The sequence below is a fragment of the Pleurotus ostreatus genome (assembly GCF_014466165.1).
Source record: "Pleurotus ostreatus strain PC9 chromosome Unknown scaffold_2, whole genome shotgun sequence".
NCBI lineage: Eukaryota > Fungi > Basidiomycota > Agaricomycetes > Agaricales > Pleurotaceae > Pleurotus > Pleurotus ostreatus.
Window position 1 is genome coordinate 2,065,807 of NW_023503157.1, and position 14,251 is coordinate 2,080,057.

A 14,251-nucleotide genomic window follows, 5' to 3' on the forward strand; every position below is an offset into this window, starting at 1 on the left:
TTAGCCATTCCAGGCGGGTTGCTTCGGGGTATATGATTACATAATGTAGCCCATATTGAGATTGAAACTCCGAAAGGGTTACTGAAGGTGACGCGTCCGAGACGGTTCATTCACAGTCCATTATGGTCAACCGCGCTCAGTCCTCAGCAGCTGGTGTTCTGGCTCTGCTATCAGAACCAGACCCAGTATTCAAGCAACATGCTCTCAAGGCTCTCATTTCCATGGTTCCCCAGTTCTGGGCAGAGATTTCGGAGCACATAGCCCTAATGTGCGCAACAATTATCGTATATGGCGACCAAGTACTGACAACACTCGACCGACCTACAGAGAATCATTATACGAGAGCTCAGAGCTTGGGAAGAACGTTCGCGATGCAGCTGCACTTTTAGCCAGCAAAGTCTACTACTACCTCGGCGAATACGACGAAGCTTTGTCTTTCGCCCTCGGTGCGGGGAACGCGTTTGAAGCAGAGACTCGCGCGCCAGGCTCAGAGGAGTATGCGGAGACGATCATCTGTGAGTTCTGCTTCTAGTGGTGCTGAGTGTAATGACCGACCTACCGCCATCAGCCAAGGCCATCGACAAATACATCGACCTACGTGGGCAACAAGAAGGCCAGAAAGAGAAGATAGACCCCCGCCTCCAGTCTATAATAGAAAACCTATTTTTGAAGTGTGTCGCAGACCGGGAATACAAACAGGCGCGTATTCTAAGCATATCCGTCCTTCTTGCCTTGAATTATCTTTCTAGGCCATCGGAATTGCCCTCGAAGCACAACGTCTCGATATAATATCGAAAATCTACGAACAAACACACGATACCGCACTGCTCTCTTATGCTATGGACGCTGTCTCGGACACTGGCTTCCCCTTGTCCTACCGTGACCAAGTCTTAAACTTCCTTCTCCCACTATTCCCCCGACCATCCAAAGACGGCTCCCCACATGTCCATTCATTGACACGTTTGCTCTTGACTCTCAGCAGCCCTTCGCATGCAATCTCATTGCTCACATCGTTGGTTCCGGATGACAAACTTTTGGCGTACCAGTTTGCCTTTGATCTCGTAGAAGGCGGCGCGCAAGATTTTCTAGAAAACGTTCGGAACGATCTTCCAGAGGGTGACGAGGTAAATCTCTGCACAATGTGCCATCTCACGTGGGATCTCACCGTAAAAATAGAAAACGAAGCCAATATTCGACAACCTACGGAATATCCTCACCGGTCAAGAGACTGTCAAGCTATACTTCCACTTCTTGAAACGAAACAATCACGTCGACCTTCTAATATTGAAAAATACACGAGTACGTCTATCTTCATTGGCTGCTACGGTGGCACGGTGGCTACGGTGTGTTCAATATCAGCTCGTAGGACGTTTTGGAAGCTCGGTCTTCGATATACCACACAGCACTCACCCTCCAAAATGCTTACATGCACGCTGGCACCGCTTCTGACATTTTCCTGCGAGACAATCTTGACTGGCTTGGACACGCTTCAAACTGGGCCAAGTTCTCTGCCACCGCTGGCCTCGGTGTTATTCACAAAGGCTACTTCGAACAAGGCATGACAATTCTGGGCCCGTACCTGCCTCAAAGTGGTGGAGAGAGCGGTGTCCAGGGCGCTGCATACCAGGAAGGTGGCGCTTTGTACGCTCTCGGGTTGATCAATGCTGGTTGCGGTAGCTCAGTCGTTGGCTACCTTCGCGATACACTAAAATCTTCCTCCGGAGAAGTCGTTCAGCACGGTGCCGCCCTTGGACTTGGTGTAGCAGGAATGGGCTCACGAAGCTTGGAAACTTTCGAGGACCTGAAGACCGTCCTGTTCACGGACTCTGCTGTCGCTGGCGAAGCTTGTGGTTACTCTATGGGGTTGACAATGCTGGGTACCGCTGCCCCCGAAGCTGTGAGGGAGATGTTGGTGTATGCTCGGGAGACTCAGCACGAGAAGATCATTCGCGGGTTGGCCGTTGGCGTTGCCTTCATCTATTACGGCCGACAAGAGGAAGCCGACCAAACAATCAAGTTATTGTTGGAAGAGAAGGTATGCCCGTTCACTTTCTAGATAATCACTCTTCTGATGTGGAATGCAGGACCCGATTCTTCGATATGGTGGTGTTTACACGCTAGCTCTCGCTTACGCCGGGACGTCCAACAACAACGCCGTCCGACAGTTACTGCACATCGCTGTTTCCGACACGTCCGACGATGTGCGAAGAGCTGCTGTGACGGCCCTGGCATTCTTGTTGTTCAAGAACCCAAGCCAGGTTCCTCGTATGGTCCAGCTTCTTAGCGAAAGTTACAACCCCCATGTTCGTTGTGGCGCGACTCTGGCGTTGGGGATTGCATGTGCTGGAACTGGACTACAAGTGAGGCATGTTCTGAGTGGGATATTCTTGTTTTACTGACCGTATACTTTCAGGACGCGGTTGAAATTCTTGAGCCTATGACCAAAGATTCTGTAGACTTTGTACGCCAGGGTGCATTCATTGCTCTGGGTATGGTCCTCGTACAACAGTCCGAAGTCACGTCTCCATCTTTCGCTTCTACGCGTGCCCTTTATCAGAAGATCGTCTCTGACAAACACGAAGACCCCGTTGCGCGCTTCGGTGCTGCACTCGGCCAAGGCCTCATCGACGCCGGTGGCAGAAATGTCACGATCTCCCTATCGAGTCGGGCAGGCAGTCGCAATACTAGCGCAATCGTCGGGATGGTCCTCTTCTGCCAGTTCTGGTACTGGTATCCTCTGGCGCACTGCGCTTGCTTGGCCTTCCAGCCTACCGGGATTATTGGACTGAACGGTGACCTCAAGGTGAGTTTTTTCTATGACTTGAATAGAACGCAGATCTAAGATATCCGAAGGCGCCTCAATTTGAGTTTATCTCGAACGCAAGGCCAAGCATGTTTGCCTATCCTGTCGACACTCAACCTCCGAAGAAGGAAGCTGTCGCAAAAGTTGCAACGGCCGTCCTCTCCACCACTGCCAAGGTCAAGGCCAGAGAAAAGCGCAAAGCAAATGCTGAGGGTGATGGGATGGACACAGTAAGTTAAACCTGGTTCCGACGCAATAATACAGTGCTGACCGTGGTTGACAGGATGAGAAATCCAAGGCTGAAGGCGATGTTGAGATGCGCGACGAGGGTGCATCTGGCAAACATCGAGATGTCTCACCCATCGACGGCCTATCCGACGAGGCCAAGCCATCCACGTCCAAACGAAAAGAGCCTTCATTTGAGATGCTCCCTAATTTGTCTCGCGTGACACCAGCGCAGATGGCCTACATCAGCTTCCCCAATGACTGCCGTTATCGCCCCGTCCGCATGGTCTCGGCCAAACCAAAGAGTGGGAGATCGGCGATACCCTCATCGTTAGCTCTGCAATCGGAACAATCTGGTGGTGGAGGCATCTTGATCTTGACGGATCTCCGACCAGATGAAGAGGCTGAGTTCATCGAGTTCGAGCCCACTGCACCGCCCGCTCCAGAAGCTGAAGTAGCTGTTCCTAATGGACATGCCGACCCTCTTCCTTCGGGTCCTCACATTGCATTGGATGAAAGTGCGCCCGAAGCCGATCCTCCAGAAGCGTTTGAAGTGAGTAGGTCGATAATCTCTAGGTATCCTTGACTAATCTATTCTCACAGTACCCTTTTGACCACGATACATAATGTTTTAATCCGTTCATTTCCCTGCATTATACTATTTTTCGTCTTCCAAATACGGGCTGATAGAGAAGAACACGAAGTTGTAATTCGAGTGATCACTTCACATGGCAATGCTATTATGGCGTCATACTCGGTGAGAGTGTGTGCTTAGTTCTTACTCAACCCTGGGATCCCATATCTCATCTCTTTCCTGACCATGGTGTACCGTGTTGGCATATTGGATGACTACCAACAGGCTGCGCTGAAGTTGGCAGATTGGACACCCCTTGGAAATCAAGTCACTATTGACGTGTTTACAGACACCATCCTCGATGAACATCTTCTCGTCGAACGATTAAAGGACTACGATATCATATGCATCATGAGAGAGCGGACAAAGTTCTTCGCGCCCCTGCTCGACAAGCTACCAAAGTTAAAACTCCTAACAACAACGGGGATGAAGAATAATGGTATCGATGTCAAGTATGCCAAAGAGAAGGGTATCGTGGTATCTGGTACAGCCAGCGTCGGAAACTCTACTCTCGAACATATATGGGCGTTGATCCTTGCTACGGTGAGGTACATCTCCCATGACGATGCAAATACAAAGGCGGGGAACGCGTTGTGGCAGACGAAGATACCCTTGGGACTGGCTGGTAGAACCATTGGGTTGATAGGTGTTGGTAGACTTGGTGCAAAGACAGCTGCTGTAAGCCAACTTGATTTGATTATTAATGCTCTGCCCTTATATTATTTATAGGTCGCGGAGGCATTTGGGATGAAAGTACTTGGATGGTCCCCCCATCTCACTCCGGAGCGCGCTGCAGAGGCCGGTGTCGACTTCGCAGCGTCCAAGGAGGACTTGATAAAGCAAAGCGACATCGTCTCTATTCATATTGTTCTATCCGAGAGTACTCGCCATTTGATCAAAGCAGCCGACTTGGCGCACATGAAGCCCACAGCATTCTTCATCAACACCTCCCGCGGTCCCATCGTCGATGAAGCAGCGCTGATTCAGATATTGGAGAACAAGGCTATAGCGGGTGCTGGCTTGGACGTGTTCGATGTTGAACCACTTCCACTGGACCACCCTCTGCGAAAATTAGAGAATGTCGTCTTGACCCCACACATGGGGTACGTTGCTGATAGCTCGTACGAGGCAAGTACCCTTTCGCTGATTAGCGTCCTTTGCTACTAACGACCTGTGCAACGATCCATGTTAGACCTTTTGGAAGCAGACAGTGGAAAATATCTCTGCTTTCCTTGCAGGCGCCCCGACGAGAGTTCTACAGTGAATTTATTCGTGTTTCCCGTATTTATAATGTTCACGAAAGATCTGTAACCTCCTGTAACTTCGAACTAGGACGTATTGTGTCGTGTGACAAGCTCGGCGTGACGGAACGCGTGATGCTGATTAGCGTGACAGCCTTTGATCTCAGCCGTTCTGAAATCAGGCTTGATCCTCGTGCATCTCTCCTCTTTGACTCTCACTCTCACTTCCATCATCTGAGCCACATCTCCCCAGATCCAAAGTAATGGACAACGGCGCAGAATCTCGCACTCAGAAGGCTCGGCGTGATGGTCTGTTATCATTATCTCCATCTCCCAATCTCTGGAGCTCACCGATACACAGCCTACAAGAACAAGGGTGGCCTGAAGCAGGACGACCTCAGACGTCGCAGAGAAGAACAGCAGGTGGAAATTAGACGACAGAAACGTGAAGAGAACATCTCCAAGCGAAGGAATTTCCTGCCCTCTGCCGGTGCCGACTCCGATGAGGAAGTTGGTGGTGGTAGCTGGGATCCACCAGTATGCTCTCGTTCTCTTTCGTTGAAGTACAAAAAGGTTGACTTTTGTGTTCAGTTGGCCGATGAGATGATTAGTGGCGTCTTCTCAGACGACGGGGATCGCCAACTCGACGCGACAACCAAGTTCCGCAAACTTTTGTCCAAAGAAAAGAACCCTCCCATCGAACGCGTTATCGAGTGTGGTGTCGTTCCCCGTTTTGTTGAATTTTTGAAAACTGGCGCCTCTATGCTCCAGGTACGCGCGGCGCAACGCGCTTTGCTGCCGTAAAGACATACTGATCCAATGTCTTTGTGCAGTTTGAGGCTGCTTGGGCTCTCACCAATATCGCGTCCGGCACAGCAGAGCACACACAGGTCGTGATTAACTCTCAGGCTGTTCCCGAATTCATTAAGCTCTTGTCTTCCCCCGTTCTTGATGTTCGCGAGCAAGCTGTCTGGGCGTTGGGTAACATCGCCGGAGACAGCCCACAGTGCCGAGACTATGTATTGCAGCAGGGTGCTTTGAGGCCACTGTTGGCCCTCTTGAGCGAGCAACACAAGCTCAGTATGCTTAGAAACGCTACTTGGACGCTCAGCAACTTCTGCCGTGGTAAATCGCCCCAGCCTGACTGGGAATTGGTACGTCGGCTTGTTTTGCATGTCGGCATCTGTTAAATGACCCGCTCAGATCTCCCCTGCCCTTACTGTTTTAACAAAATTGATCTACTCTCTCGATGACGAGATCCTGATTGACGCCTGCTGGGCCATCTCTTACCTCTCCGATGGCTCCAACGACAAAATCCAGGCTGTGATCGAGTCTGGTGTTTGCAGGCGTCTCGTCGATCTCCTCATGCACCCTTCTACATCTGTCCAGACTCCGGCTCTTCGTTCAGTCGGGAACATCGTGACCGGTGATGACCTCCAAACCCAAGTCGTCATCGCGTCCGGTGCCCTCCCCGCTCTCCTCTCCCTTTTGTCATCGCCTAAGGATGGTATCCGCAAAGAGGCATGCTGGACGATTTCTAATGTCACTGCCGGCTCGCCGCCACAGATCCAGGCCGTTATCGATGCCAACATCATCCCTCCCCTCATCAACATCCTTCAGAACGCCGACTTCAAGACACGCAAGGAAGCTTGCTGGGCCATCTCCAACGCCACGTCTGGCGGTCTTCAGGAGCCCTCGCAGATCCGCTACCTCGTAACTCAAGGATGCATCAAGCCCCTCTGTGATCTGCTGACCATGATGGATAACAAGATCATCCAGGTTGCTCTTGATGGTCTCGATAACATCCTGAAAGTTGGCGAGATGGACAAAAGTGCTGCAGGTCCTGGTGCGATAAACTTGTATGCGCAATATGTGGAGGAGGCTGGTGGCATGATTACGATCCATAACCTGCAACAACACGATAATTTGGAGATTTACAAGAAGGCGTTCAATATTATGGACAAGTACTTCCCAGATGAAGAAGACGTTGATGCTGCGATCAGTGCCCCAAGCGTCGATGCCTCGGGTGCATTTGCTGTACGTACTCATACGCGCCTTCTTTTTTCGCCGATACTGATCTACTTTTTTTTGCAGTTCCACTCGGATATCAGTGCCCCACAAGGAGGGTTCAGCTTTGGACAACAATAAACTAATGATCATGATGATTGTGTCTTTTACCTTCTCTGATTACTTTACGCCTGATCATTCAAAGTGTGTATCCATCCTTATGTACTAGTTTTGCAATATAAATGGTAGGTCACTCTGTTCTTGAGTGATACCCCGTCAAAGCTAGTGTCGTTTGCTTCGCTGTTACAAAGGTAGGGGATTTGGTATTCCTCGATGAGATGTTTCTACCGCGCGCAGATGGACTACTCCTTCGATTCCTCGGGTCCAGCACTACCAGGGATAAGCTAGATTATCGTCAAGTTAAAACACCTTCGTCAGGAGAGAATCGTAACCACACCGACCATGCAGATATTGTTGCCGTTGAGAAGTGTCTGGGAGAGCTTGGTCGTTTTCCTGCCTTGCGGCGTTTCTTCACTATGTGGTCGTCAGATCATTTCCTTGCATCCTGAGGCAGGGCCTTACTATTCTGTCACGTCCTCCAGGACCATATCTATAAACTGGATTGTCAGTGCTGTGAAAAATCACAAGCATGGAACCGACGCACTAACGAAATCGTCGAAGCCCAGGAGAGTTCCAGTGAACTCGCGATCGGTCTTCATGATGACCCATATCCTGGAGCCGATGCACCTATCAATCAGCTCTGCGTAAGTCAGCGATATTATCACGGTGGTGTGCAGGGAAGCAGACCTAATGGAAGGATCTGGGAGGCCATCTTTTAAGTTTGTGGTGGTGAGGAACTGACTCCTGAGTAGCGCGCGTGATGCCCGATGGGCGTCTCTCAGTTCTAACAGTTCTGTACTTTCATCCCTCACCGGCAGTCCCTCTCATCCTCACAACATGCCCATACGTCTCCGGTTTCAGCTCCACGGAAACCGCCACGACAAGATTTTCCACCTCGTTGCCATAGACCAGCGCGTCCGACGCGACGGCAAACCCGCCGAGATGCTGGGCATACTCAACCCCCGCCTCCAGCTCGGCCAGGAGCACAAAACGATGGAGTGGAGTGTGGATAGGATAAAATACTGGCTGAGCGTCGGGGCGACGCCCAGTAAGTCCGTGGCAAAGTATCTGGTCATGGTGCGTGGATTACGTCTCGTTTCGAGGAGGACGTGTGTGTGCTAAGTGCTTGATATGATATTTTGTGTTTTGTGTATAGGGCAATATCATAAAACCAGAGTCACGGCTTGCTCCGAAGCTGCTGCCTAAGCCATGAAGTACGACGACAGCACATTACCCGCACGACACGGCGGACGACTAGCTGCACATTTCTGGGACGTTGGCACGGTAGTACGCGCCTGCTAATGAAGGGACGGACACTATATTACTACTGCACTTGGGCTAGAATATCAACAATCTCATTGTGGCCAGCCACTTCCGCCAGTTCCAGCGCTGTGAAATCGTCTTGGTCCTATTACGCATCAATTCGCGACAAATCCAAGTCTGCCACAAGAAACAGGCCAACCTTCACGGTGTGGTCAGCACCGCTGTCTAGTAGCAGCCGCACGATATCTTTGTTCCCTCTGTCGGCCGCTAGATGCAGAGGCGTGAACCCCTTGGACGATGTAAGGAAATAGCAAGTAAGCAGTCAAGCAAGAAACGGCGCACAAATTCATCGTGCTGGTTCACATCGATGTCGGGTTGCATCTTCAAGAGGCTTTTTAAAGCCTCCACGTCGTTGGAGACTGCGAACCCGTGAATAGTGTTGTCCTCTGTTGTATCCGGAGGCTTCATTGAACTAACACTGGGACCCATCCCACTTGACCCTTTACCATCCGAGGGTCTGTTATCGTCGTCCCATATACTATCAGCAGATGTAGGCTCTGTCGACGCGGGCGGCTCGAGCTTGGCCTCTTCTGACCAGCCAAGGTCGCGCGCAATCTGCAGATACCGTGCCTCAGCATCCACAGCACTCGTATACTTCTTCCCAGCATCGTTCCACGCATCCCACTTCGCCCGCCCCGTCATATCAAATATCGACGGTTTCGAGGAAGTAGGCTTCGCAGCGACGGTCACGAACTTGAAGAGGCCATATAACTATCGATGCAAGATCCAGAACAGAACGTCAAGTTCGCCCGTATAACAGGACGAATGGGGTGACCTCTAGCTTGACCGTGTTCGAGACGGACGACAGCGACGACGACAGCGATAAATAGGCAGCGGCGGCATTGAATTGGGCAGAAGGCGTCGTAGCGGTCCCACCACTCGACATGGTAGAAAGCAGTCTTTAGATTATGTAAGCACTACGAACGTATCCTATAGTCTAATTCATCAAAGTCCTTAGGCCAGACCAGCAGCTTGCATGGCCTAAATGGATGGTCATTGGTCAGTATTTACGGCAAGGGAAGCAGTCCTTGACAAGAGTCTTACCTGGAGCATTTGCTGGCCGATTTTGGCGGGGCTGTCGGTAACAATGACGCCGGCACGTTCGAGAGCAGCTACTTTATCTGAGGCAGCACCTTTACCACCGGAGATGATGGCACCAGCGTGACCCATACGTCTTCCGGGGGGAGCAGTGCGGCCAGCAATGAAGCCGACCACAGGCTTAGGGTTGGCCCGAGTCTTGTTATACTTCTCAAGGTACTCCGCTGCCTCCTCCTCCATAGAACCACCAATTTCTCCAATAATAACAATACCTTGAGAGTAGAAGGTCGGCGTTAATTAGAAGCGGCGAAGAGACGCGGAAAGAGGGCTCACCGTCGGTGTTAGGATCGTCAAGGAACACCTTGATGACATCAATGTGCTGGGTGCCAGGGAACGGGTCTCCGCCAATACCCACGCAGAGGGACTGTCCCAAGCCCACATCCGTGGTTTGGGCGACAGCTTCATACGTGAGCGTACCCGAGCGGGACACGATACCTACCAGAGAACCACGGTAAGCGGCCATAGAAGACGCCAAGAAACGCGTGACGCGTACCTATTCTCCCGGGTTTGTGGATGTGGCCTGGCTGGATGCCCATCTTGCAGCCGAGCGGGTTGATGATTCCGGGGCAGTTGGGGCCGACGAGACGGGACTTGGACTGGCTCTTGAGGGCGTTTACGACCTGTCGCGCACTGTGAGCAACGTGCGTCGCGTTGTTGCGGGCGATAAGACACGTACGCGGATTTCATCTGCCTGGGGGATACCCTCGGTGATGCAGACAATGAGTCCGATTTCGTTCTCAATGGCTTCAATAATGGCATCTGCGGCGGTAGGAGGGGGGACGTAGAGGACGGAGGCATCCGGTTGCACTTCACGGACAGCCTGCGTGCGTCGTCAACGCGGTGTAAATCACCCTCGAGGATCAAGCTCACCTCCTTCACGCTCCCGAACACAGGTAGCCCGAGATGCGTCGTTCCAGCCTTCTTAGGGGAGACACCACCGACCATTTTTGTTCCGTACGCCAAAGCCTCCCTCACATGGAAAGTACCCTGCGAGAGCGCACTTGAGCTGGCTCGTTCGTCACCAGGTGGAAATAGCAGCCTACCGTCTTCCCCGTGAAACCCTGGCACAGGACTTTGGTATCTTTGTGGATGAGGAGATTCCGAATGGTATCATCGTAGCTGTTTCGTATTGAAGAATTTGAGAAAGTCCGGCGTCCGGCTTATCCAAAAGGTCAGCGACAACGACAACGGGCCCGGAATGCTCGAAACCCACCGCATCGTACAAAGGATTGACCAGCTCGTTGGAGGGAGAGCATCTTACAGAGTCAGGCGGGCCAGCAGGTCAAGGTTGAGGATCAAGGAAAAGTTGCGGTCTCTAAATTTGGCGGACGGAGGTCCTCCGGCATTCAAAACGAGTGTCGCACGCTCGACTTGACTTCTTATGGACTTGGAAAAATATACGAAAGTTTACTAGTTACCTTTGACATAGACTTGCTTGATTATGTAGAATAGTGTATGTACTATCGATGTCCGTCACCTGCTGAAATTCCATCTAACGATCCAGGCCACGTCTTCGATCCTTCGCTTTGCGGGACGCGCGATTCAGCGTCAAGATAGCGTACTTGACTTTGTCGTATTGCTTGCTCTGGAGGGAACTGCGAATAGTTGAGGCCCTCAAAATAGAAGATTGTGAGGTTAAAAGACAACGAACCTGCTGACGTCTGCGAAGAACTGGGTCTTGGCGTCCGCGGGCGCTGCAGAGTTCGGCAGCTGTTGCAGTATTGAAGGCAACCAAGTAAGCAACTGCTGCATCCATACGATGGCCGTCGCGCGGAATATCGATACAACAGTCGAAGCCGAGTCCTCTGGGAAGTCACCTATCAAACCCGCTAACAAAAGCCCCAAGAACTCAAAGCCCTCCTTTTCGAAGACACCCCGGATCGCAGCGGCGTAGAGAGGATATTTTGGTGGTGGGTTAGTTGTGTCCGTGAGACACTCGTGAGTGAAGATGATGCGAAAGAGATCTAGGGAAGCAAACAAGATATCAGAATGAACCATTGTAAGGGCCGCCATCGTCGCCCGGAATGCAAGAGGGAAGGCGGATGATTGATAGAAGACGTCTGGTGCGAAGTCGGCAAGCTGCAAGAGCATCTGAACGTAATCCTCGATGACTGGATTTCAAGTCAGGGAGCGGATGCCTCGTAGAATGCACAATACATACCATCAGGTATATCCCCTGGCGTCTTTTCTTGAAGTAGGGACACAACCTTACTCGTGGCCGTTTCGTAGACTCCCAAAAATGATGCACGAAGTTCTGGACTTTCTTCACTGCCATACTGACTGACAATTTTGCCTGCAATCCACAGATAACTTGGGAACCCCGTTATTGTGAAGGCTTGGGCCATCCGTGCAACAGCAGACGGGGCGACGTTGAGGCCTGCCTTGCCGTAAAGCGTTATTCCGTGTCGAAGGACGCGAGTTGTTCGCTCCGCGATCCCGTAATCGTTTCCGTATTTGGTGATGAAGTTGTCGAATACAGTCCACATCTCTTGGCAAGTATTTTGGCATGCTTCAGGCAGATCTTCGCCAAAGCCGCGAACAACATGCAACATTACTTCGAGGTTTTCCAGACCGCCTAAACAAACGATCAATATGTATATGATAATTCTTGCAGGCCCAAACAACTTACAGCCAACTACTTGCAGTTCTTGTTTCGTAGCTGTGCCCTTTACTGTGATGACATGAACTTGCGTCATGATATCCATAACGAAGGTCCTGAGCGAATCGGCCGCACGATCCATTGGCATGGCGGAAATAACATATGCAATAGCCTCATAGACTTCGCGTCGGTCCTCTTGTGACAAAGCTGCGCCTGTGGTGGTCAAGAAATTATGGAGTGTAGGCAAGAAATCAATTAGGTGCTATCAACAAGAGTAAGAGTCGTTCATTCCTGATTGGCAATGGTGTACGCACCTCTTTGCAATCTTGGCACAGATATTTCAGAGCCTGTCCTGCGGCTGCAGAGACCTCTATGTCGGAACTTTGGAACCCCGTTGAGATATATTGTAATTGAGCTTGAATATATTCTGGATGTTGACTGATCCATTCGGTATAACGAGAAATAATGAGCAGGGCGGCGTAGCGGACGCGAGGGAAATCCGGAAGTGAAGGTAGAAGATCCATTATTTTTGGGACAGCGGTGTTATCTCGGGGATCGACTTCTGCTCCCATAGACCTCATAGCAAATAAGGGCGCCTCTATTGCTTGCCACGAAACGGATCCTGGCGGTTGAGAGAGAGCATTGGCAACCATATTGTACGTTGCCGTGATGCACGTCTCTGGTCTGAGCACCATGCAACAATCCTTGAGAGTATCCCCCATAACGTGGCGGAAAGACCGGAACTTCTCTGCATCCTGCGCGGACAAAGGCTCTGCGTCTGGAGGGAAGTGTAAATGTTGTATGATGACGGCCATGAGACTGCGGTAGGCGTCCTGGAAGTGGTGAGACACGGATGGTTTCTTCCCGATGACTTGCGCGAGTCGCATCCAGAAAGGGAATGTGATGGGTACGATATCCAAGTCTGGGTAGGCCGAACATTCTCCAATGGCCTCGACAATGGGGAAGAAGGTCTCTGTATGTTGGAGGAGCAACAGGCGGTACGTTTCCCCGGCTTCAGCGAATATACGGGCGTATCCACGAATCTTCTCGGGGTCGTCTTTGTCTATGCTCAGACGGGGACGAAGCGCGATGACGTGAGGGACAACAAGCTCGATGACAGGCATGTTGTCGTCTATTTCTTGTGTTTCGTGGATCAACTCGCAGATCACATCGACGGCCGAATCGAAGAGTTCTTCGGATTCTAATGCGGCGAAGGCAAAGGCAAGGAGGGGAGTCGCGGCTAGGTCACTTGTCCTAACCTCACCAGCAACAAGCCAGCTTCGAAGACAATCGAAGATTTGGCTTTGAACGGCATTAGTGACGCCTATTAGTGGCGATCATCAGGTATGAGAAGGAACAAACACCAACATGATCAACTCACCAGGTGCCTGATTATACATAGCTAATAAATTCAGAATCTTCGTCGAATTTGCAGTAAGGAGAGATCCTGAACGCTCTCTATATTCATCATCCTACGTCGCGTCAATGCCTGCGATCCGAATAACGATCGGTGAAGCGTACCGTTACAGGGATCCTTGAGTTCCCGGTCAGCTCCTCGGGAAGCAGTGTCAAGAATTGCAGTAATGTTGGCACAGTCACTGGATTCGCGCCAAACATGTCTATCATGGTTTGTACGGCATCATCCCATGATGGTAGCTGAAGAGCAAGTCCGGAGATGGCTAGGCAGAGCTGTACGATGATCGTGCGGGGACCTATATGATATCTCTGCAGCGCTGCTAGCAGTCTGTCTCGCAAAGGGAGTAGATTATCTTGTTCGACCTGGTGGAGGTCGAAAGTCACCTGTTGAAGATCAGGCAATCAGTCCATTCCTTCCGTCGTGAGACCGATTCCGTGGCTCACTTTGGTCCTGAATGTCTGTGCAGCAAACAGCTGTGCTGCTGGGGGTGCGGGTGAGTGCAGGATAGCATCGCAGGTTGACCACGCTTCAGGCTAGGACAATGACGGATTGGGCTCAAGTCAGAGGTGCTGGTCGAGAGACTGGCCAGAGGCGAAATTTACAGAATGCTGGAAATCCTGGAGCCACGAATTTGCTTTATCGAGCGAGGCTTTATCTGGTGCGCGCGAGAATACGTCGAGCACGGAGAGAAGCTCCTGATTCTTATCGCTCATGCTGGTTGAAGGTGAAGGAAAGGGTGAACCAGCAAACTGATCATCAGCAGCGTGATCTCCTTGTTTGTATC

General features: G+C 51.2%; 8 protein-coding genes across 8 annotated transcripts; 4 read left to right on the forward strand and 4 right to left on the reverse strand.

Annotated features, from left to right (window-relative positions):
* Nucleotides 1-122: 122 nt before the first annotated feature.
* On the forward strand, nt 123-3,655 carry RPN2 (proteasome regulatory particle base subunit; the record flags this gene model as incomplete). Its single annotated transcript, XM_036773137.1, has 11 exons — nt 123-268; nt 328-515; nt 569-699; nt 750-1,124; nt 1,177-1,299; nt 1,367-2,035; nt 2,085-2,360; nt 2,414-2,803; nt 2,854-3,033; nt 3,087-3,581; nt 3,632-3,655. 11 exons carry the CDS (start codon nt 123-125, stop codon nt 3,653-3,655), a joined length of 2,997 nt encoding a protein of 998 aa, XP_036634610.1.
* A 193-nt stretch (nt 3,656-3,848) lies between these two features.
* On the forward strand, nt 3,849-4,829 carry PC9H_003545 (uncharacterized protein; the record flags this gene model as incomplete). The annotated part of the gene is made up of 2 exons (XM_036773138.1): nt 3,849-4,340; nt 4,392-4,829. The coding sequence occupies 2 exons, from the start codon at nt 3,849-3,851 to the stop codon at nt 4,827-4,829; spliced, it is 930 nt and encodes a 309-aa protein (XP_036634611.1).
* Nucleotides 4,830-5,166: 337 nt separating this feature from the next.
* On the forward strand, nt 5,167-7,051 carry SRP1 (Importin alpha subunit (Karyopherin alpha subunit) (Serine-rich RNA polymerase I suppressor protein); the record flags this gene model as incomplete). Its single annotated transcript, XM_036773139.1, has 6 exons — nt 5,167-5,212; nt 5,265-5,440; nt 5,495-5,674; nt 5,737-6,057; nt 6,107-6,940; nt 6,998-7,051. The coding sequence occupies 6 exons, from the start codon at nt 5,167-5,169 to the stop codon at nt 7,049-7,051; spliced, it is 1,611 nt and encodes a 536-aa protein (XP_036634612.1).
* A 221-nt stretch (nt 7,052-7,272) lies between these two features.
* Nucleotides 7,273-7,742, reverse strand: LSM5 (RNA-binding protein lsm5; the record flags this gene model as incomplete). The annotated part of the gene is made up of 5 exons (XM_036773140.1): nt 7,273-7,314; nt 7,372-7,444; nt 7,493-7,520; nt 7,575-7,670; nt 7,718-7,742. 5 exons carry the CDS (start codon nt 7,740-7,742, stop codon nt 7,273-7,275), a joined length of 264 nt encoding a protein of 87 aa, XP_036634613.1.
* A 125-nt stretch (nt 7,743-7,867) lies between these two features.
* On the forward strand, nt 7,868-8,243 carry MRPS16 (37S ribosomal protein S16, mitochondrial; the record flags this gene model as incomplete). Its single annotated transcript, XM_036773141.1, has 2 exons — nt 7,868-8,107; nt 8,187-8,243. 2 exons carry the CDS (start codon nt 7,868-7,870, stop codon nt 8,241-8,243), a joined length of 297 nt encoding a protein of 98 aa, XP_036634614.1.
* A 111-nt stretch (nt 8,244-8,354) lies between these two features.
* Nucleotides 8,355-9,239, reverse strand: PC9H_003549 (uncharacterized protein; the record flags this gene model as incomplete). Its single annotated transcript, XM_036773142.1, has 4 exons — nt 8,355-8,438; nt 8,493-8,582; nt 8,636-9,064; nt 9,129-9,239. 4 exons carry the CDS (start codon nt 9,237-9,239, stop codon nt 8,355-8,357), a joined length of 714 nt encoding a protein of 237 aa, XP_036634615.1.
* Nucleotides 9,240-9,307: 68 nt separating this feature from the next.
* SCSALPHA1 (Succinate--CoA ligase [ADP/GDP-forming] subunit alpha, mitochondrial) lies at nt 9,308-10,707 on the reverse strand (the record flags this gene model as incomplete). The annotated part of the gene is made up of 8 exons (XM_036773143.1): nt 9,308-9,334; nt 9,398-9,663; nt 9,725-9,886; nt 9,945-10,071; nt 10,128-10,271; nt 10,322-10,438; nt 10,495-10,610; nt 10,665-10,707. 8 exons carry the CDS (start codon nt 10,705-10,707, stop codon nt 9,308-9,310), a joined length of 1,002 nt encoding a protein of 333 aa, XP_036634616.1.
* A 236-nt stretch (nt 10,708-10,943) lies between these two features.
* MTR10 (Nuclear import receptor) lies at nt 10,944-14,180 on the reverse strand (the record flags this gene model as incomplete). Its single annotated transcript, XM_036773144.1, has 9 exons — nt 10,944-11,046; nt 11,103-11,562; nt 11,613-12,026; nt 12,081-12,312; nt 12,365-13,374; nt 13,432-13,522; nt 13,572-13,850; nt 13,911-14,000; nt 14,070-14,180. The coding sequence occupies 9 exons, from the start codon at nt 14,178-14,180 to the stop codon at nt 10,944-10,946; spliced, it is 2,790 nt and encodes a 929-aa protein (XP_036634617.1).
* Between the last annotated feature and the right edge of the window lie 71 nt (nt 14,181-14,251).